We start from the raw sequence: 22330 nt of genomic DNA, 5'->3' as shown, positions 1-22330 counted from the left end.
CGATCATTTCCGCGTCCCGCTTCCAAAAAAACCCAAAACAACAACAACAAAAGCAGGACGAAAGACGTGGAAATGACAAAAACCCCTGGCGGGGGGACAGAAAGTCTCGTCGCCATGGTGACGAGGCGGGGGACTGAAGCTGTGGACCCTTTAGTGAGGACCAGAGGACGAAATGTTATACAGGCCTTGAAAGCCTTTCAGTGTTGAATTTAAAAAACAACCTCTCGAAAGCATTCAGACTTAAGATCCGCTAATTCGTCGGTGCTTTTCATCGAGAACTATGATCAACTTGTCTATTTTGAACCTGTTGATCTTTTTTTTCTTTCACGAAACGCGAGTCATCGAACGACTTTTCATGTGCTTATCTTCTTTTTTTCCCTCCCTACTTATGCAACTGAAGCCCAGAGGACCGTACCGCCGCACTCATGAGGATTTCTATTACAAAAAAAATATTTGAGGCAAAATATGCAGAACGGACGGCTTAAAATGACACTTAAGCGCTGATTGGCAGGAATCAGCAGATGAATGGGAACAATTAGTGGATCTGAGACGAGCTCGGACTGACAAACACTCGTCACGGCTGGAGTTCTTCCACCGCCTCTCGTCACGTAATCCTCCGTCATTCATCCCGAAACAATCTCACTAATGACTGCAGCACTTTAATGCAGGATTGTTTTTGGAAAGCAGAGCGCCTTCGACAGATTGCCTTTATAAGGAAGAAGAAGAAGAAGGAGGAGGAGGAGGAGGGAGAAGGAGGGAGGAGAAGAAGAAGAAGAAGAACAAGAACAAGAAGGAGGAGGAAGAGGAGGAGGAGGAGGAAGAGGAAGAGGAAGAGGAAGAGGAAGAGGAAGAGGAAGAGGAAGAGGAAGAGGAAGAGAAGGAGGGAGAAGAAGGAGGAGGAGAAGAAGGGGGAGGAGAAGAAGAAGAAGAAGAAGGAGAAGGAGGAGGAGAAGAACAAGAACAAGAAGAACAAGAACAAGAACAAGAAGGAGAAGAAGAAGAAGAAGAAGGAGGAGGGAGAAGGAGGGGAAGAAGAAGAAGAAGAAGGAGGAGGAGGAGGAGGGAGAAGGAGGAGAAGAAGAAGAAGAAGGAGGAGGAGGGAGAAGGAGGAGAAGAAGAAGAAGAAGAAGAAGAAGAAGGAGGAGGGAGAAGGAGGGGAAGAAGAAGAAGAAGGAGAAGAAGGAGAAGAAGAAGAAGGAGGAGGAGGAGGGAGAAGGAGGAGAAGAAGAAGAAGAAGAAGGAGGAGGAGGGAGAAGGAGGAGAAGAAGAACAAGAACAAGAACAAAAACAAGAAGGAGGAGAAGAAGAAGAAGAAGAAGAAGAAGAAGGAGGAGGAGGGAGAAGGAGGAGAAGAAGAACAAGAACAAAAACAAGAAGGAGGAGAAGAAGAAGAAGAAGAAGAAGGAGGAGGAGGAGAAGGAGGAGGAGGAGAAGAAGAACAAGAACAAGAACAAAAACAAGAAGGAGGAGAAGAAGAAGAAGAAGAAGAAGAAGAAGGAGGAGAAGGAGGAGGAGGAGGAGAAGAAGAAGAAGAGACGATTCATCTGAAGCAGACAGAATTTGTGATGCAAATAGAGGCCGATTATGAAAACGACATTTTTTTTTCCAACCAGTTTTAAATAACCAGAATTTGTCATTGGACCTCGGAGGAAACGGAGGCCGGTGAATCTGACCAGTCCATTAAAAAGTCGTTGCCGCTGACGACCCGTAACGAGACGGACTGTCCAGCTAATGGAACAGTCCAGCAGGGAGACGCGTCGGTGACGGAGGGACGGCCGACTGACGGTCGATCGGGGAGGGAAACGGCAAGAGTCCCACCAGAGGTTCATTAATAATTCAGGATAAAGTGTTGAGAAAATAATAAAAAAATAGAAAGGGGACGGTGGGGAATCCTCGCAAAGATCAACACTCTTCCGTAAAAGTTGCTGCCGTTGAATTAAGATCAATTTATACCCCATGAGAAGAAGACGGAGGTTCGACGGGGTTCACGGTGTGGAAGAAGGATCGTCGGTTTATGAACGCGATTCTACGTCTAAATTTCGATGTTCTCTGTCTTCTTCTGCGTTTTTGGCGTGTTTGGTGAGTCACAGCGCCCCTAAAGGTCTGGCATGGGTACTGCAGGCCCCGGAGCCGAGTGGACGGAGTTTTTTTTGGACGTACCCTTAGGGAGCGAGACGCCCTTTTGGGACGGACTCCTAAAACCATCGCACACACACACACACACAAAACAAGCGCGTACCTTTTGGTTCCCACTCTGTGGTTGGGCGCGATGTCGATGGTGTCGGTGGCGGAGTCGTGGCGGACGGCGAGCCCCAGGTCGGCGATGCAGCAGGTCCCGTTCTTCTTCACCAGGATGTTCTTGGACTTCAGGTCGCGGTGGGCGATGGCCGGCTTCCCTGCAACGCCGAGGAAGAACATACGACGCTTTAAAACGAGTCGCGGCTCTTTGAATGAATGAATGAATGAATGAATGAATGGTTTATTTCGGTTACAGTTTCAGTATAAGTGCAGTTGATGAATTTTTGTGGTACAAGTTCACACACCTGTGATTTTTCACTGTTTCCACAATATACTTGTAACCGAAATGGGTATTAGGCTGAAGCCAAGGCTTATTTGAGCCTACCCCTTAAAAACCCCAGACACCAGTGACGCAAAAAATATAATCACATTTTTTAAAAAGCAACTGGAGAAAGAAAAACAAATAAATAAATAATAATAATAATAATAAACATAGCAGTCGTAATACGGGAGAAAAAATGAATATGGAACATAACAGAAGTAAATACATGAGGAAAACCCAAACAAACAAAAAGAAGCAACAGAAACTATTGTTCATTGTAAACATTAATTATTTTTCTTTTTACTGTTTTTTGAAGCAGAGCAGTGATTTGCACAGTTTTAAGTCGTCACTGAGACGTTCCATAAACCTCCCAGAATAGAAACATCTGGATTTAACGTTCTCGCACCACCTTTTTCAAATCTACACAGTCCTCTTAAGTTGTAGTTGTTTTCTCTTCATTTAAAAACATTTTGAATAGCTGTGGGGAGACTTTTATTCTTTATTGGAAATAGTATTTCTAATGTTTTTAAATATACTATATCTTTAACACTTTGACATTCGCACCATCACTGATCTTGGCCTTTTTAAATCAAAGCTGAAAACTCACTTTTTTAAGTTGGCTTTTAACTCCGTCTCGGGCAGTGTATTTTATTCTGTATGCTCTGTTTTTATGAATTTCTGGAAGCTTCACCAACCTGCAGCACCGCCGCACCTCCCACGGTCAGCACCTGCGTTTTATTTTTTTGTTTTTATGTATTTATTCACGTATTTATTTCTTAATGTATTGTTTTTATAGCTTTGTTGTAAGGTACTTTGGGTACCACTGGGTGATTGTAAAGGGCTGTAGAAATAAAGTTTGAATTGAATTGAATTTAAACTTTAATGTGCAAGAGGCTATAAATAGTTTATTAGTATTTTCTCTATAGGAAGCTTTATTTACCGTATTTTCTGCCCTATAAGGCGCACCGGGTTATAAGGCGCACCTACATTGATTGACATAATTTACAACTTCATTCATATATAAGGCGCACCGCCCTATAAGGCGCATGGAATAGACCAGTGGTCAGCAACATTTATAGCTCAAAGCCATTAGGTTACATTTTCCACTGATTCTAACACCCAGAGAGGTGCACACACTTTATTTTGATAGTCTACCTGCAGCCTATGCCAGGAGCACACTACACACAAAACCTTCTTCACTACTGGTTGACAACTTACAACTACCGGTAATAATAATAATAATAATAAACTAAACTACATGAACTAAGCAACAAAAACACAACACAACACAATTATTACCGACACCACAAACCAAATATAACCCCCAATAATTGCATTTAAAACACCACAAACAGCTGCAATGAATTATGGGAGTTTCTATCGGCTGCACTGAGGAGCTCAGGTTGAATTTGTCGCTGCAAGGCATGATGTCCCATCATGCCTTGCAGCGACAAATTCATGTTTTGTGTTGTTGGAGGTTATTGTGGCTCGTTGTTGGGCTTGGTGTTGTGTTGATTGTGTTTATGTGTTTTTGTTCCCAGTTTAGGGAGTCATTATTTCATCTAGTTTATTTTGGTTTGTTAGAATGTTGGTGTGCAACCATGAGTGATGAAGGTGTTGTGTGGAGTGTCGTCCGCTCTGAAGATCCGGTTGCGAAGTTAGAGTTGTCAAAATAAAAGCTTCTGGTTGTTCAGCTGTCAAATAGCAGTCTTGAGTAGAACAATCGTCCATATATAAGGCGCACCGGGCTATAAGGCGCACTGGCAGCTTTTAAGAAAATTTGAGGTATTTAGGTGCCTTATAGGGCGGAAAATACGGTATTATTCTTTGCGTTGACCCTTCTGGTTTTTTTGGGATATTTTCTTGCAGCCTAACCCTAACTCTTCTCTCTCGGCCACAAACGGTACATTTCCTCTCCGATCAGTCCGATTCCCGTCGGACGTGCCGATCTGAGTCTGACCATACGAGAACCCGACACCGTGTCGCGGCGATCGTGTGTCAAACACACAGTGACGTACCTTGCGTGCCGACGATCTCCATGTGGAGGTGGGCGAGGCCGCTGGCGGTGGACAGGGAGAGCTTGATCATGCCCTCCACGGTGACGGTGTAGCGGTTCAGGTAGTCGAAGAGCGAGCCGTGCTCGTGGTAGTCCGACACCAGCCACAGCTGAGTCCACGTCCCGTTGTCTGCACACAGAGCACCGACACCGGGTTAAACACTCGCCGTCACTCGTTCGCCTTCATGGGGCGGATGAAGGTGCATCCAAATACACGTCGGTTTCAAAGCTGGAAAAGCCAAAAAACGATGCGTTTTCACTCATTGTGCGATCGTGAATGTAATCACCGGGTCACGTGACGTGACGTCACCGTTCAAAATGGCGACGCCCGTCGATAGCGTAATGGTTCATGTGTTCGTGTTGTTAAGTGTTCTGGATGTTGTGAATTCCGACTGTTAGAGGAGTCAGTGAATGCATCCCGGAGAGCGGGATGAGGAGCGGGGGGGGGGGGAGTTAGCGGAGCGCTAGTACCTGCTAAAATACTGCTGCTACCTGCTAAAATACTGCTGGTTCCTGCTAAAATACTGCTGGTTCCTGCTAAAATACTGCTGCTACCTACTAAAATACTGCTTCTACGTGCTAAAATACTGGTGCTACCTGCTAAAATACTGCTTCTACGTGCTAAAATACTGGTGCTACCTGCTAAAATACTGCTGGTTCCTGCTAAAATACTGCTGCTACCGGCTAAAATACTGCTTCTACGTGCTAAAATACTGCTGCTACCTACTAAAATACTGCTTCTACGTGCTAAAATACTGGTGCTACCTGCTAAAATACTGCTGGTTCCTGCTAAAATACTGGTGCTACCTGCTAAAATACTGCTGGTTCCTGCTAAAATACTGCTGCTACCTACTAAAATACTGCTGCTACCTACTAAAATACTGCTTCTGCGTGCTAAAATACTGCTGCTACCGGCTAAAATACTGCCAGTTCCTGCTAAAATCCTGCTTCTACGTGCTAAAATACCGGTGCTACCTGCTAAAATACTGCTGGTTCCTGCTAAAATACTGCTGCTACCGGCTAAAATACTGCTTCTACGTGCTAAAATACTGCTGCTACCTACTAAAATACTGCTTCTACATGCTAAAATACTGGTGCTACCTGCTAAAATACTGCTTCTACGTGCTAAAATACTGCTTCTACGTGCTAAAATACTGCTTCTACATGCTAAAATACTGCTGCTACCTACTAAAATACTGCTTCTACATGCTAAAATACTGCTGCTACCGGCTAAAATACTGCTTCTACGTGCTAAAATACTGCTGCTACCTACTAAAATACTGCTTCTACGTGCTAAAATACTGGTGCTACCTGCTAAAATACTGCTGGTTCCTGCTAAAATACTGGTGCTACCTGCTAAAATACTGCTGGTTCCTGCTAAAATACTGCTGCTACCTACTAAAATACTGCTTCTACGTGCTAAAATACTGCTGCTACCGGCTAAAATACTGCTAGTTCCTGCTAAAATACTGCCAGTTCCTGCTAAAATCCTGCTTCTACGTGCTAAAATACCGGTGCTACCTGCTAAAATACTGGTGCTACCTGCTAAAATACTGCTGGTTCCTGCTAAAATACTGCTGCTACCTACTAAAATACTGCTTCTACGTGCTAAAATACTGCTGCTACCGGCTAAAATACTGCTAGTTCCTGCTAAAATACTGCCAGTTCCTGCTAAAATCCTGCTTCTACGTGCTAAAATACCGGTGCTACCTGCTAAAATACTGGTGCTACCTGCTAAAATACTGCCAGTTCCTGCTAAAATCCTGCTTCTACGTGCTAAAATACCGGTGCTACCTGCTAAAATATTGGTGCTACCTGCTAAAATACTGCTGATTCCTGCAAAAATACTGCTGGTTCCTGCTAAAATACTGCTGCTACCTGCTAAAATACTGCTGCTACCTACTAAAATACTGCTGCTACGTGCTAAAATACTGCTGCTACCTGTTAAAATACTGCGTTTTCCCTGTCCTGTTAGCAGCGTGGTCACAGCCGACAGCGACCAGGTAATAAAGCTGGTGAACTTGTCCTTCTTATAAAGTTACAACATGAAAGACTGTGGGGAGATTTTTGACTTTTTCACAGTGACAAATGTAAAATTGGGACATGAGAGCAGTTTTAAGAGGACGATAACGGGACCGACTGTCCCACGTATTTCGCCATCACTGCTAACGGAAAGCACGCCACTCCATTAATGAATGCATTTCACCGGCGACGCAAGACTGCGATACTCGTCGACCAACTCTAAATTGGACAAACTGGTCACCAGGAGCAGCTCAAGTTCAGAATATCGTCTTTCAACTGGAAGTATCTGAGGATACGACGATCAACCAGCTCAGGAAAACCCCCTTTTTGAGTCGTGTCTGGTTAATCTATGCTAACGGCTACGGCGCGCCGATCCTACAAACGACGGCTTTTGATCAGAACCAGGTACGGCCCGCGGATTTCCAGCGCCGCCGCTTCAAACATCCTGACCAGACCTTTGATGTTTCCACCCAAACTTCTAACTCCGTTCACGCCCGCGATCTCATTATTTCTCCTTTTTTTTTTTGGGCCAGAAAAAACTTCCAGACTGTCGGAGGAAATTTTTTTTTTTAAACTCAGAAATTGATTTGGACTCTTGACGTCTTCCTGACCGTCGGACGGCGAATACCAATGTGAGCGTGTCTGCGGCTCACAGGCGCCTCGTTGACAGTCTCTGCGAGTCGACGCCGACATAATATATGCATGTATGTAGGCTGTGATTACAACCATGATCTAAACCACCGGGAGGCTGATTTTTTTTTATTTTTATTTTTTATTTCTGCTCGTGTTTCCAGTCTGGCTTTCACCACATCCACAGCACACCGAGTGCAGACTGAGGAAATGATGTTGGAGAGGCTGGATGAGAGCAGGTAATTGCAAACCGGGTCATTTGAACTAAAAGCCCTCCATGTGATGACCTACTCAACGAAAAGAAAAAAAAAAAACAACAAAAAGCTACGGCTGTGGCAGAAGTCCACATGCGCGCTCGTTTTCCGACTGTCGAGGAGTTAATTATCCACGTTATTCTGCTGGAGAACTGCTTTCCTGTCCATCAAAACGCACGAACGTCCTTGTGTAACGTCAGTTTAGAGATAAGATGTATGAGAGGCCCGACGGTTCATGGTGTACAATTGTGGAACAAATTGGAGATGGGAGTTGAAACTCGACGCCCAAACTTCAACCTGTTCAAATATAAATACAAACAAAAGATTTTTGAAATATACGGAGAAGAAGAAACGCATCGCCACCAGGAGGAGAAGCAGGATCGACGCATGTGTGTGTGAGTTGTAAGGTTCTTTTTTGTCGATGTTTTGTTCTTTCTATACTAGTGTGGAATGTACTTTTTGCTCATAAGCGTCTTGCTTCAGCCCACTCCTTTTGAGCAGAACGTGTACTGCTCAAATAAACAAATAAATTCAAAAAAATTCAATTCAAAATTCAAGAAACGTAACGTACGACGCAGCGTAGCAATGAGAAAACGCGATGGTTTCATTACAAAACAAACAAACAAACAACACACACGACATTGCTTTTTAGCTTTTCCCGCCTTTTCCATGCAAACTGATTCCAAAACAACAACAAAACAAACAATGCAGGGCCACAAGTTTAATTTCAGACGTGACTCATAATACTTTCGACTAACCGCGGCTAATTACTCGGGAACAAAAGGTGATAAGTTCTGAGAGGAGGCGTGTCGATCGGCCCGATTCCCGCCGCGCTCTTCGCTCCCCCGCTGAACTCAAAGGTCAAACATCGATCACGACATCTGACTGACAAGCCAGAATCAATAGGGGCCGTCGATGATTTATTCCCAACTCGCCGGAAGACACGAGGCGCGAAACGCCAGAGAAACCTCACGGTTGTTAAATGGGTGTTTCTCTGTCGGGAGAAGTGACCTCGGTGCTAATTAGCCCTGCGGAGCAAATGTGAATTAATACACCGGCGTTACTCGGGTCAGTCAAATGAGATGAATTCACAAAATAATAATTACTATTGCTACACACACACACACAGAGCCGAGCCAGTGTGTGTGTGTGTGTGTGTGGAGCTCGTCCTCCTCCACGCCGTCTGCCAGGCTGCCTCTCTATTCACAGCTTCTCCACCTTCGCCGTTTCCAGCGCAAGGCCGCCGCTCATTGAAGCCGCCCACGCCGTCGCTCACAGACGAGAGGCGCCGGCGCCGAGCTCGCTTCAGTTCCGTTCACACGACGACGTTTCGCGTGAAAACGCAGGGGTTTTTGTTTTTCTCTTAATTGTGTGTTCCAGAAGGCGTTCCCCGTCGCCACGCCACCAGGTGGCGCTGCATGTTTTTGTAATGAAAACCTCTGATGTGTTTGTTATGATGGATGATTTAATGTTGCGGCGTAAAAACCACAAAGAGCCATTTTCCTTTGATCAGCTGAGTCGATAATGTATCAATATCAGTTTGATAAAAGGAAATAATATCATTCCGATGACAATAATACGTTTGAAGAGTTACTGTGACGTATTCTTGTGTCTTACTTTGAAGTTTTGTTGTGATCCTGTGAGACTTCTGTCTTCATGTGGTTTAAACAGGATGTGAAATGTTTTATTTTGAAATGCTATTATTTATTTTTGGTAGTGTTTTGATTTGTCTTGTTATGTTTTTGCATGTGTTCGCTTTATGGTGCTGGATTATGAAATAAGAAAAAAAATTATTGATAAAAAAAAAAAAACAAGCAAAAAAAAAAAGTTGCATTGTTTTCAAAAAAACAATGTCCCGACTGGCTCTACTGAGCACGTGCAGAAAAACAAATGCGACCCATTTCAAGAAGTTGGAGCTTTTTCAAAAAGTTCCACCTTTCTCAGCCGTTTTTTTTTCTTCTTTTTTTTAAAAAAAAGCTACATTTTCAACAAAGTCCACACGTTTACGAAAACTTGCTTTTCACCCCCGTTTCCATGGAAACCGAGCCTCTTCAACGTCGTTCTAGCTTTGGAATCCTTTTTCAAAAAGTTGCTCACCTTTGTTGTCGGCGGCGATGAAGCCCAGGATGTTCTCGTGCCGCAGCATCACCGTCTGGTAGATCTCCGCCTCCCGGAACCAGGAGCGCTCCTCCCGGGACGAGAAGATCTTCACCGCCACCTCCTCGCCGCGCCACTTGCCCCGCCACACCTCCCCGAAGCGGCCCTTGCCGATGCTCTCCTGCAGGATGATGGTCCTGGCGATGGTGCGCTGGACGAGCAGCGGCAGACCTGCAGGGGGAGGGGGGTCAGAGGGCGGTTAGAAGCTCCGCCCCCTCCGTCGCCGCGTCAATGCATTAAGGCTTTTAAACTCCGACCGCCGTCGTTCACGATTAATAAATCCACTGTGATGAAGGCGTGAACTGAGAAACGATGTGGTGAAACGCTGCAAGGAAATTGTAGAAACGAAACCACGTTTTTTCACGGCCGCACTTTGTGAAAGCGCGGGATCGTTGGCGGGACGCAGAGGAGGAAACAGGAAAAGGAAGCGGCGTGAAAAAAGACACAAACATTTCAACAAACACACTGAGTCAGCGTAGTAATTAGAACGGCCCACGCACGGCTGCTGACACACGCACGCACACGCACGCGCACACACGCACACACACACACGCACACGCACACGCACACGCACGCTGGCGCCGCCGCTGAGGTGTCAGTCTGCACTGAGAGGTGTTGATTTAACGCAAGAGGAAATAGCAGCAACACACACACACACACACACACACACACACACACACACACACACACACACACACACACACACACACACACACACACACACACACACACACACACACACACACACACACACACACACACACACACACACACACACACCCACACAAAGAACAAAGGCCTATAAAGATATTTACGGCTTCTATACCTCCTAACAGGATCCTGCAGTTTTAAAAACTGCGCTGTACAAACCGCTGCAGCCTGGAAGTTGCAGCAACAGGCTGCAGCGACGACGACATAATGTAGAAGCTGCACTCGTCCCTTAACTTTGTGTTTTGTGCACAGATATTTAATTAAAAGTCGAGGTTTCCAGGAGGAGTTCGTTCCTCCCGGGACGCGTCGGGATGAGTAGTGATTTATAGGCCTATAATCCGGCGCACGCATCAAATTATATTAAGCCAAAATGAATTTGTCCCACGTGATGAAGAGGATCGTTGATCAGGATCGCGACGCATTAAAGCCGCGTTTTTCAGATTACAAGTCGCAAGCTGTGACTTCGGGCGACGCCGTACCTGACCCGGAGCCCGAGGTGGTCATGTCGTAGATCAGGTCCTTCAGCGTGGTTCCCACGGTGATGAAGGGGTGGTCCATGGAGGGGTCTTCCTCGTTGGGCACCCGGTGGTGGTGGTGGTGGGCGCCGGCGCCGCCGGCCCCCAGGCCCCGGTGGCTGTGGCAGACGTAGAAGGCCAGCACCAGCAGCAGGCAGAGGACGCACACGGGGCCGGCGATGACGGCGGCGAGCGCCACGGGGCCCAGAGGGGGGGTCTTCACTGTGGGGACTGCGGGAGAGGGGGGGGGGAGGGGCCACACGTCAACAACACCGCCTGGAGCGAGCGCCGTTAGCCAGGAAGCTAACAGGCCGACAGACCGTCGGCGTCACCACCGGCGACATACAACTGGTCGCGTCACATAAAATAAATATAAATAAATAAAATAAAACTGGGACTTGGATCAAAATATTAATTAGAACTAGAGCGAGTAATGAAAATATCTGAAACTGCCAGCTAATGCTGAACATGTAGCCACCAGCTAATGCTCAACATGTAGCCTTCAGCTAATGCTAAACTTGTAGCCACCAGCTAATGCTAAACATGTAGCCTTCAGCTAATGCTAAACTTGTAGCCACCAGCTAATGCTGAACATGTATCCACCAGCTAATGCTCAACATGTAGCCACCAGCTAATGCTAAACATGTAGCCTTCAGCTAATGCTAAACTTGTAGCCACCAGCTAATGCTAAACATGCAGCCACCAGCTAATGCTAAACTTGTAGCCACCAGCTAATGCTAAACATGTAGCCGCCAGTTAATGCTAAACTTGTAGCCACCAGCTAATGCTGAACATGTTGCTGCCAGCTAATGCTAAACTTGTAGCCACCAGCTAATGCTAAACATGCAGCTGCCAGCTAATGCTGAACTTGTAGCCACCAGCTAATGCTGAACATGTTGCTGGCAGCTAATGCTAAACATGTAGCCTTCAGCTAATGCTAAACATGTAGCCTTCAGCTAATAGTAAACTTGTAGCCTTCAACTAATGCTAAGCTAGTAGCCACCAGGCAACGCTAAACATGTAGCTTCCAAGTAACACTGAACATGAAGCCATGACGTAACGCTTATTATGTAGCATGATCTAACGCTAAACTTGTAGCCACCACCTAACGCTAGACGTGTAGCCACAGGCTAACACTAAACATGTAGTGACCAGCTAATGCTAAACATATAGCCGGGAGCTAATGCTAACCATGTCGCGCTAACCATGTAGCGGTCAGCACAGGTTACTGGTTCTTCATACAGTTACATTAAACAACACAAGTGATCACATTGAAAGACTTTATATTAAATACTGAGACGAGGTTAATAAGTGATTAGTTGTGATTATTAACCAACTATTCCCGCGCTTGCTTGTCCCCAGAAGGACCGGTGGAATGGTAAAGCCCCCCGAGGCGTGGATCAGGACGAGCAGCGGCTCCAGTACAGACGTGGTTCTTTCACGACTCCGCCCGGGTTAGACGACAGCTGGGCTCCACACTGGAGACGCTCTGTTCCAGATCAATGCGGCCGCATTCAGAGCGAGCGTGTGAATAATGATTCAGTAACTCCGGCGCCTCGACAAATCTGTTCTGTTCTCCTTGTCCAAAAGCCAAAGAGACGAAGGATGTTCCTTTTTTGCTGCCAGCACACCGCACGCCGTTACTTTACAACTCCTTTCGCCAACTGTCGTGGCTAAAATATACATTTTCTCTAAGAACACGGTGGAATTAACATATTGCTTTGAAATGTTGGGGTTGCAGATGTTGAAAGAAGCAGCACGGACGCTCCGTTCGTCAACAACCCACAGAGTTACTGAAACGCCGTGGCGTTTACAAAGTGCCCGATCGGCGGCGCCGCCTCGTTTACGCTAAACGAATGTGTTAGGGTGCACATCGATTGGACTTGATTTGCATAATGCTGTTGCCGGTATGTTTTTTATTTACTTGGCGAGGCCACAGAGAGCGACTCGTCTCGGGGAAACGACGCGTTAGTTATTTCTTAACAGCCTCCGAAGGCGCCGTCGCCAGACGCTTCTTTCCAAATGATTTGTGTTCAAAGCTCAAGAGTATTTAAGAAGGAGACAAACATGTTTCAGTCCTGAAGAAACTCTGTGACTAAACAGGAGTTTTTAATGAACAATGTCGCTCACAGGGTCTGAATTAGTTGTTTTAGTGCCGATTTTACGGTGGCCCAGAAGGGCCACACGCACAGTGCAACCGCAAAAAGCACCAACACGACAACAGAAAGCCACAAAATAACAAAAAGCCACAAAACAGCAAAAAGGCACAACACAACAGCAAAAAGCCACACAACAACAAAAAGCACCAATACAACAGCAAAAAGGCACAACACAACAACAAAAAGGCACAACACAACAACAAAAAGGCACAACACAACAGCAAAAAACCACAACACAACAACAAAAAGGCACAACACAACAACAAAAAGCCACACAACAACAAAAAGCACCAACATAACAACAAAAATGCACAACACAACAACAAAAAGCACCAACACAACAAAAAGCCACAACACACTCTAAAAAGACTCTAAAAACACTTTATATCTTATGACTTGAGCAACGACGAGCCTAAATTCCACTCTTATTGTGGCGGGTCTACTATCAGAAACTACTTTCACGTTCCATAAAGCGTTCCTCTTCTGTACAGCTTCACCTCAATATATTGTTTATATTTACCTAATGTGACAACCAACGTATTCAAACACTGGACTTCGTGGTTTCATTCGATCGCTAAGAGAAGAAGAGCCAACAACATGTTTTGGAGGCAAAAAAAACCAAACCGAAACTGAAATGAAATGCGACAAGAAAACTACGTGTCTAACAGTCAAAGCGGAGATAAAAGACCCCCCGGGGGGAGGGGGGGGGAACGTTCCGGCACCCCGGGAGATCAGAGCGACGTTCAATTAGAGCCGACCGCTCCGCCACTGGTCTGAAGCATGTGGCACAGCAGACCAACGTCTGTTTGAAAAGCTGCACAACAAACAAATCAAAAGCGGACAATTTGCTTTTTTTTTTTGCGTCGGGCGAGCGCCCGCGGGCCAATTTCGCCGACTCGTCGCCGAGGCAACATGTAAAGACAACAAGCCGTTGGGAGACGCTCACCGGGGAAGTTACTGGGGTCGGGGTCCTTGTTGCAGTAGTCGGTGGTGCAGCACATGGGGTAGATGCCGCTGTCGTGCTTCACCGACGGCGCGCAGATGAAGGGCCGGTCCCGCGGGATCAGCTCGTTCTCGTGGACGCACTGCCGCTGGTCGGTGGTCATGCGGCTGCCCGACTTGCGGACGGCGACGAAGCACACGCCGTCGGTGGTGCAGCTGGAGTTGGCGCTGCAGCGGTCACAGTAACACTGGAGGGCTGGAGGAGGAAGAGGAGGAGGAGGAGGAAGAGGAGGGAGATGTGTTAAGAGTCAGATTTTACTTCAATATCTTGTCCAAGGTTCTCTCAAGGATCCCGCTTCACTTCACACATCTGTATTTTTGGTCGATACAGATGTAAAGTCGGTACTCCAGTAAAGGACCGGAGGAAACAGCTGGACGCCGCCTCCTCCTCCTGAACTGGAAATCCACAACAGCTTTTCCAAAACACACTGGATCAGGGAGGTTATGTCCTTTTGAAAAGTGGAGAAAATTAGATGTTCAAGAAGGGGAAACTTCTTGAATATCCGTTTATTGATCTTTGTGACAACATAAACATCCCCACATTCTCTCCTTTCTATTTGCTTGTTTATGTTTATTTATTTATTATTATTTTGACATCTATTTTATTTAGTCTTATGTTTATTTATTTTTATTATTATTTTGACATCTATTTTATTCAGTCTTATGTTTATTTATTTTTTATTATTATTATTTTGACATCTATTTTATTTAGTCTTGTTTATTTATTTTTTGTATATTATTTTGACATCTATTTTATTTAGTCTTGTTCATTTATTTTTTATTACTATTATTTTGACAGCTATTTTATTTAGTCTTGTTTATTTATTTTTTTAATAATATTTTGACATCTATTTTATTTAGTATTGCGTTTATTTATTTTTTATTATTATTATTTTGACATCTATTTTATTCAGTCTTATGTTTATTTATTTTTTATTATTATTATTTTGACATCTATTTTATTTAGTATTGTGTTTATTTATTTTTTATTATTATTATTTTGACATCTATTTTATTTATTCTTATGTTTAAGTTCTTAGACTTATTATTCTGTACAGACTGTGTTTAAGTATTTTTATTTATTAATTTTTTCTCTTATTGAGTCGTCTTTTTTGTAATATTTGTTCTCAAAAAAAATATAAACATTTGAATTGAATGGTGCATACAAACATTTAATGCCGACACTAATGTGCCTTGCTATAATTGAAAGCCTTTGATATTCTTGTAAACGCATCAATAAAAAATATGAAACAGAAGAGTCAGAAGCCGTGACAGTAGTGGGCGCCGTTTGCTTTTGTGTGAAAACTCGAGTATTAAGTTTATTCAAAGTATATAAATGTACTTTCTCCTGGCTGACAGATTTGATCCAGTCCGTGTTTTTTTGCGAGGATGAGTAAGACTTCAAAGGGTTTGATCATCAAAGCACAATCTATCGGTCGTAAAAATGCACCTCGTCAAAAAAGACATTAGTGATTTTAAAGATACACAGTTTGCTCAGTCATGCAGGTTTTCCTAATAATAACTTTGGAACGGAGAAATCCACGTGAAACTTAACCCAACGTTTACTAAAGAGAAGCGACTTTGTTCAGAGGACGTAAAAATTACAAATATTTACCGTTTAAAAGCTAAAAAAATGCTTTATAGAAGAATCATTACTTGTTTCGTGCTGGTTTGTGAAATGTAAAGAAAAACAATGACAGTAGTTTGTCAACAGTGACACTTCCCTTCCTTCCCGATGCTGCATTATCATAGAAAACAATAGCGGGATTATTAAATCGTGAAGCATTTCGCCCGAGAGGCAATAACGTCAAAACCACTTTCTTCACCTCGGGTTTCTCGCTTAATCTCCTTATTTTCCTGTGATTGTCTGAGATGCAAACATAAAGTGTGTCGTGAATCGTTGTGGGGCGAGACGGGAAGATCTAGTGTTTTCTGCTAAAAGGAAAATATTTCAGGAGTGAACTGAGGTCAGACGTGTGTGTGTGTGTGTGTGTGTGTGTGTGTGTGTGTGTGTGTGTGTGACAGACATTACATCACTACACCCATATTTCACGCACACTAAATTTTACATTTGTTTTAAACGACAAGAAAAAAAAAACATGATTTTTTTTCATCCAAGTCTGCAATATTTAAAGACCCAGTATGTACGACTTCAGTAATCCCCCTTTTATCCACTGGGAGGCAGCAGTGAGTCACAGGTTCAGTCGTTTATAATCAGATTTGGCTAAAAAAAAAAAAAAAAAAATCCTCTTCAGCTATAAGTCTATTTTTCCTCCTCCTGCTGAAGTGAAGTGAAGCAATGCGGCGACTTGCGGTCGTCACGACGACGACCGCAAGACTCTAATGATCAATTTGAGGTTTTTTTCTAAATCTCACGACCACCTGGAGCCTGACTTCACCTTGAAATGGTGCCGTGAAAATCTTTTAAATGATTAAAAGATGATGAGGGGGGGATTGTGTGGTTTCACTTTGCAGCTTTAGAGCACTTGACATTCAGTCGGCGGCTCCTTTCAGACCCACAACTTTCTTCATACGCTCATAAATACTACATCCCATGTTAAATGTTTAATCCGGTGAATCCGGCAGACCTCCGGCTGGGCGCCGTCTCGCAGCAACGTCGGGGTCGTTTCTCTCTCTCCGTCGTATCTCGAGAAGGCTTCTTTCAGAAACGCACGTTTAGCCATACGAACACCGCGGACGTTGTCGTTATATATTTATACATCTGACAAAAAAAAACTAAAACAGACTTTTGAATATAATCAGACGGACGTTTCTGTCCAGGCGGATCTGGACGACGTGTCGGAGGTTTGACAGCAGCTCTGAGGCCGGCCGTCACTCCGCCGTCTAAGAATACTGCATTCACACTCCTCCGGGCGTCAGTCCCTTCAAAACTTTCATTAATTCATTTATAAACTTGAAAAAAAGAGAAAGAAAAAAGGGGATTGGTTGCTAATTAATCGGCGGGTGAAGGAATGGAGGTCTGGAGACGAGTTAATAAATGATTTAGTGAGAGACTGAGGAGACTGACCACCTTGCTGGGCGACTGTTTTATCAAGAAGTGACTGACTGACTTAGTGACTGACTGACTTATAGAGCAGCTGACTGACCAAGTGAGTGACTGACTTTATGAGTGAGTGACTGAGTGACTTGTAGAGCAGCCGACTGGCTGAGAAAGTGTCTTTGACTCGGTGAGAAACGAAGTCGAACAGAGTTTTCTAAGTCAGTCAGTCACACACTGACTGATTCAGTGAGAGACTGACGCAGAAAGCTTTCACTCATTCACTTGCTGACTTCATTAAACCCGGTTAATAAGCTGTATGATACAGTGAAAAACTGACTCGTTGAGTGAATCAATTAATGAGTCAGTGACTGACCTAATGAGTGACTGACTGACTCAATAAGGGGGTGACTGACTGACTTAGTGAGTGAGTGAGTGAGTGAGTGAGTGAGTGAGTGAGTGAGTGAGTGAGTGAGTGAGTGAGTGAGTGAGTGAGTGAGAGAGAGAGAGAGAGAGAGAGAGTGAGTGAGTGAGTGACTTAATGAGTGACTTAATGAGTGAGTGGGTGACTGACTGACTTAATGAGTGACTGACTGACTGACTGACTTAGTGAGTGAGTGAGTGACTGACTGACTGACTGAGTGAGTGAGTGAGTGACTGACTGACTGAGTGAGTGAGTGAGTGACTGACTTAGTGAGTGAGTGAGTGAGTGAGTGACTGACTGACTTAGTGAGTGACTGACTGACTAACTGGCCTGATGAATGAGTGAGTGAGTGACTTTCAGTTAACGAGTGACTGACTTAGCGTGAGACTGACTGATTTAATGAGTAACTCAGCGACAGACTGACCGACTTGTTGACCGACTTAATAAATGACTGCGTGAAGAATCTCAGTAGTTCAGAGTCATTTTAAGAACCAAGAGGAGAAACACTGAATAACTTGACTCTCTGGTTCTGGTGAGACTCAAACTATGACGCCGCCGCGCTTCATGGTTTTGGTTCTCAGTCTCACAACCTGCTAAATTAAAGCCTCTGGATGAACCTTTACAGCGATAAATCCTTTTATATGAGCAAAAAGACAAATAAGAACTTACATCCAGAAGTCGTGTCCTGCTGCCGAGGTTCAGTCTGACGACTCACAATCTATAAACTGCTTTTCATTATCGTTACAATTATCTTTTACTGCATTGCTTGATAAACATTTTATTCCTCTGCTACAATCATTTCATTTAGTTTGTTTACCTTTCCTTAACCGCACTAATTTTTAATATCCCACTTGGTAATTAATGACTTAACTGCTGGTTTAGCGTCTATTAAACGACGCGTCTTCAGTCAGTGTGAATCACATGAATGAGTGAGAGGCGAGGTGAGGTGAGGCGAGGTGAGGTGAGGCGAGGTGAGGTGAGGCGAGGCGAGGTGAGGCGAGGTGAGGCGAGGTACCGGCTGACTGGTCCGGCTCCACCCGTCAGCCGCCGTCCTCCCGGCACCTCTAATATCCCCACTCCGCTTCGTAACGGCGCCGGAGCGAAGAAGCCGGTGGAGAAAAGAAAATTACGGCGGGTAATTGAATCTAATGAAAGTTTAATTGTGTAGCGAGCCTCTGGCGCACCGACTCAAACACTCCTTTATCTTTTTCAGCCGGGGAATAATTATATCCGATCCCGGGGCCGGCTCGGGAAGTTTGGTGCGGTCAACTCTTTGGGGTTGTAAATGGGAGTCTTCTTCAGACCGGTTGGGGGAGGTGTGAGGAGGCCAGAGGAGGTGTGAGGAGGCGTGAGGAGGTGTGAGGAGGCGAGAGGAGGTGTGAGGAGGCCAGAGGAGGCGTGAGGAGGCCAGAGGAGGCGAGAGGAGGCGAGAGGAGGCGTGAGGAGGCGAGAGGAGGCGTGAGGAGGCGTGAGGAGGTGTGAGGAGGCGTGAGGAGGCCAGAGGAGGCGTGAGGAGGTGTGAGGAGGTGTGAGGAGGCGAGAGGAGGCGAGAGGAGGTGAGAGGAGGTGAGAGGAGGTGAGAGGATGCCAGGGGAGGTGTGAGGAGGTGTGAGGAGGTGTGAGGAGGCCAGAGGAGGCAAGAGGAGGCGAGAAGAGGTGAGAGGACGCCAGGGGAGGCGTGAGGATGCCAGGGGAGGCGTGAGGAGGCCAGAGGAGGCGTGAGGAGGCCAGAGGAGGCGAGAGGAGGTGTGAGGAGGCGTGAGGAGGTGAGAGGAGGTAAGAGGAGGCGAGAGGAGGCAAGAGGAGGCGAGAGGAGGTGTGAAGAGGCCAGAGGAGGTGTGAAGAGGCCAGAGGAGGTGTGAGGAGGCGTGAGGAGGCCAGAGGAGGCGAGAGGAGGTGTGAGGAGGCGTGAGGAGGTGAGAGGAGGTAAGAGGAGGCGAGAGGAGGCAAGAGGAGGTGTGAAGAGGCCAGAGGAGGTGTGAAGAGGCCAGAGGAGGTGTGAGGAGGCGTCAGGAGGCGTGAGGAGGCGTGAGGAGGCCAGAGGAGGTGTGGCCACAGGTCGGGGCATCCTTATTCACCGCGCGGCGCCGACACGGAGGCAGGGATGTGATGTAAAGAAGTCTGCTCAGCAGTCCCCGAGGCTTCAGGCTATTAGCAGCAGCGCTAAGGAAAGCTATGAATAAACCAGCCCCCCCCCCTCTCTCTCTCCCCCCCCCCCCCTCTCTCTTTCTATCTCTCTCTCTCGTCCTTGCCCCCGGCCGACGGAGCGATCACACTCTGCTATCATTATGCAGCTCACAAACACATCATGTTCGCCTGGTCAGGTTAAAGCAACACAACACAACTCCTAAGATAAGACCTTTGAATAATTAACAGGGCGCGCACACACACACACACACACACACACGCACACGCACACGCACGCACACGCACACACACGCACACGCACACGCACACGCACACACACAAACACACCATTAAATCTCACAGTGTAAATAGCAAAGAGCCGTTTCCAATGCCAAGGCCGTCAGACAACATTGATCTTTGCGATTCATCGCTTTAACGTCGACAGACGGGAGTTCAGGATTCATCTGATCCAAAAGCTGAGGTGCTGCACGTGAATTATTATTATTATCTGGAAAAAAACAACATAATTTATCTCTTATGTCGCTGCAATATCGACGTGATTTAACTTGATCGACGTGAAAGAAGTGGCCAGTTTGAAGGAGACGTATTTACTTCAAGCAAGTAAAAACATGATCAAATTAAAGTTACATACTATAGATCAACCTTACAACAAATTCCAATCGGCTTTTTCTTTACTTATCGTTTCACTGAAAAACCTAATTTAATTAGATGCTCGTTCTGCTCGTTTTCTTTTTTTTACATTTTAAAGTAATTGGTTTCTTTTCCCCATAATCTCATTCAGTCAGTTGTTACTAACAGCGTTCTTCTTTTAAATTGGTGTTTCCTTCTCTTCTTTGTATTCATAATAAAGCCACATTAGAGCTGAACAATCCCCGAACATGCATTTTTGATCCTCCACCTGGTTTCCTGTTCTTCCATGTGTATTTATACATATTTATCTAAATATCTACGTATATATACGCGGACTCTTCTCCCGTGTGCCACTGTCAGAACTATCTGAGTGTTTCTGCAGCGTGGAGCTGCTACGACGACTGAATTGATTAAAAAAAATCTCATCTCGTCTAAAGAATGGCCAAAATGTCCAAAACTGAAGAAAACGAACTTGAAATATTGTACATGAATAAAATCTATTAACATAGTTGCTATAAAATAGAACCAAAGACTAGAAGTGGAGAAGCTCCTGCACATTCCACATGTAAAATGTACACGCACACGTGCACACACACACACACGCACACACAGACACACACACACACACACGCACACGCACACACACACACACTAAGAAAAGGCTCTTCTCCTTTGTGGAATTCGTGGAATTGTCTGGAAAACCAGACAGTCGGATGCAGACAGGTAAATAAACGACAACAGTAAACTCTGTGTGTGTGTGTGTGTGTGTGTGTGTGTGTGCTCTAAATAAAAGCCAGCTGAGGTCTGCTGTGACTCAGCCCGTCTGTCCCGATGACACACACACACACACACACACACACACACACACACACACACACACACACACACACACACACACACACACACACACACACACACACACACACACACACACACACACACACACACACACACACACACACACACACACACACACACACACACACACACACACACACACACACACACCCTCCCCCGCCCCGCCCTCCGCCCGCCAGGTATGCCTCACCAGTCTAGACACGGCGGGTGAAACGAACGCCGTCTCACCGGGAACAAAAGCACGGCGGGTCAAAACCCAACGCAGGCGAGGCGGCGGCGCCTCAAAGGTTTGAAAAAAAAAAAAAAACATCAAAAAAAAAAACAAGGTTGCAACTGGACCCAGGAGAGATTTGATTTAAAGTGAAGAGGGTCGCGTGCAGAGGAATAACCTCCTCCGTTCACGTGGCTCAAGTTAGTGTTTTAGTTTTCGTACGTAAATATTTTGTGATTTTTTTTAAATCTTTTTTTTTAATGTTTCCTTGTGCCGTTTCGTTTCCTCTCAACAAATAAGTGACAGTCAGACGAGCAGCGGCGGGTTGAACCGCCTCCCGTGTTGACTTTAATCAACTGTGCAGACAAACCTGACAAAAGACGACGCGGTTTGCAAAAAAGAAAAAAAAAAAAACAAACAAATAAAATAAAAGCTTCCGCCCAGCAGCGACCGATTACGACTTGAATGTGGCTTCACACCAGGAACAGCAGCGCCTGGCCGTCGTCCCCCAAACAAACACTGACGAGGAATTTAAAATAATTAAGAGTCTGGATCATTGATTGGACTTTTAAAAAAATAGTTTCCAGCAACTTCCTGCTGGAAACTGACTGAACTTATCGGGAAAAAGATTTTACGGTTAATGAATACGACATATTATTGCACTTTATTCTGATTTCATCTTTTACCTTCTGTCACTTTCTCACTAATAATTGTGTGAAATCAGTTTGTTTTCACTCTAATGGAGTGACGACGTCGGCTTGTCTTGATCTCAGTGGATTTTATTTTCCTGGTTGATTTAACGTTAAATAAACTGAACTTAGAGTAGAAAAGTCTAACCTCCACGTCTTTAGCTGTTCCTTTTTCTTTGTTTTTTTTATACACGACGGAGATCAAATAAAAAGTGACTCTGGAAACAGTTCCAGAAAAACGCCTGGAAATTTCTTTGGTTTTCGTTGCGAGAATTTGAAATTGATACCCTTGTTGATTGTTTATTG

General features: G+C 45.1%; 1 protein-coding gene across 2 annotated transcripts in view; it reads right to left on the bottom strand.

The window, feature by feature from the left end:
• The window catches only part of tgfbr1b (transforming growth factor, beta receptor 1 b), a gene marked incomplete at both ends in the record, with an annotated part of 58654 nt that overhangs the window by 5279 nt on the left and 31045 nt on the right, over positions 1 to 22330 (bottom strand). Inside the window, 5 exons of one of the 2 annotated variants that reach the window (XM_080514710.1) lie at positions 2240 to 2396; positions 4579 to 4746; positions 9620 to 9850; positions 10870 to 11136; positions 14011 to 14262. In XM_080514710.1, coding sequence (XP_080370836.1) covers positions 2240 to 2396; positions 4579 to 4746; positions 9620 to 9850; positions 10870 to 11136; positions 14011 to 14262 — 1075 coding nt within the window. The remainder of the gene's footprint in view (positions 1 to 2239; positions 2397 to 4578; positions 4747 to 9619; positions 9851 to 10869; positions 11137 to 14010; positions 14263 to 22330) is intronic. The other variant, XM_080514711.1, reaches the window with a different exon arrangement.

This window comes from Blennius ocellaris, assembly GCF_963422515.1.
Source record: "Blennius ocellaris genome assembly, chromosome: 19".
NCBI lineage: Eukaryota > Metazoa > Chordata > Actinopteri > Blenniiformes > Blenniidae > Blennius > Blennius ocellaris.
The sequence above is the reverse complement of the archived record's forward strand: the minus strand, read 5'-3'. Positions and strand labels throughout refer to the sequence as shown.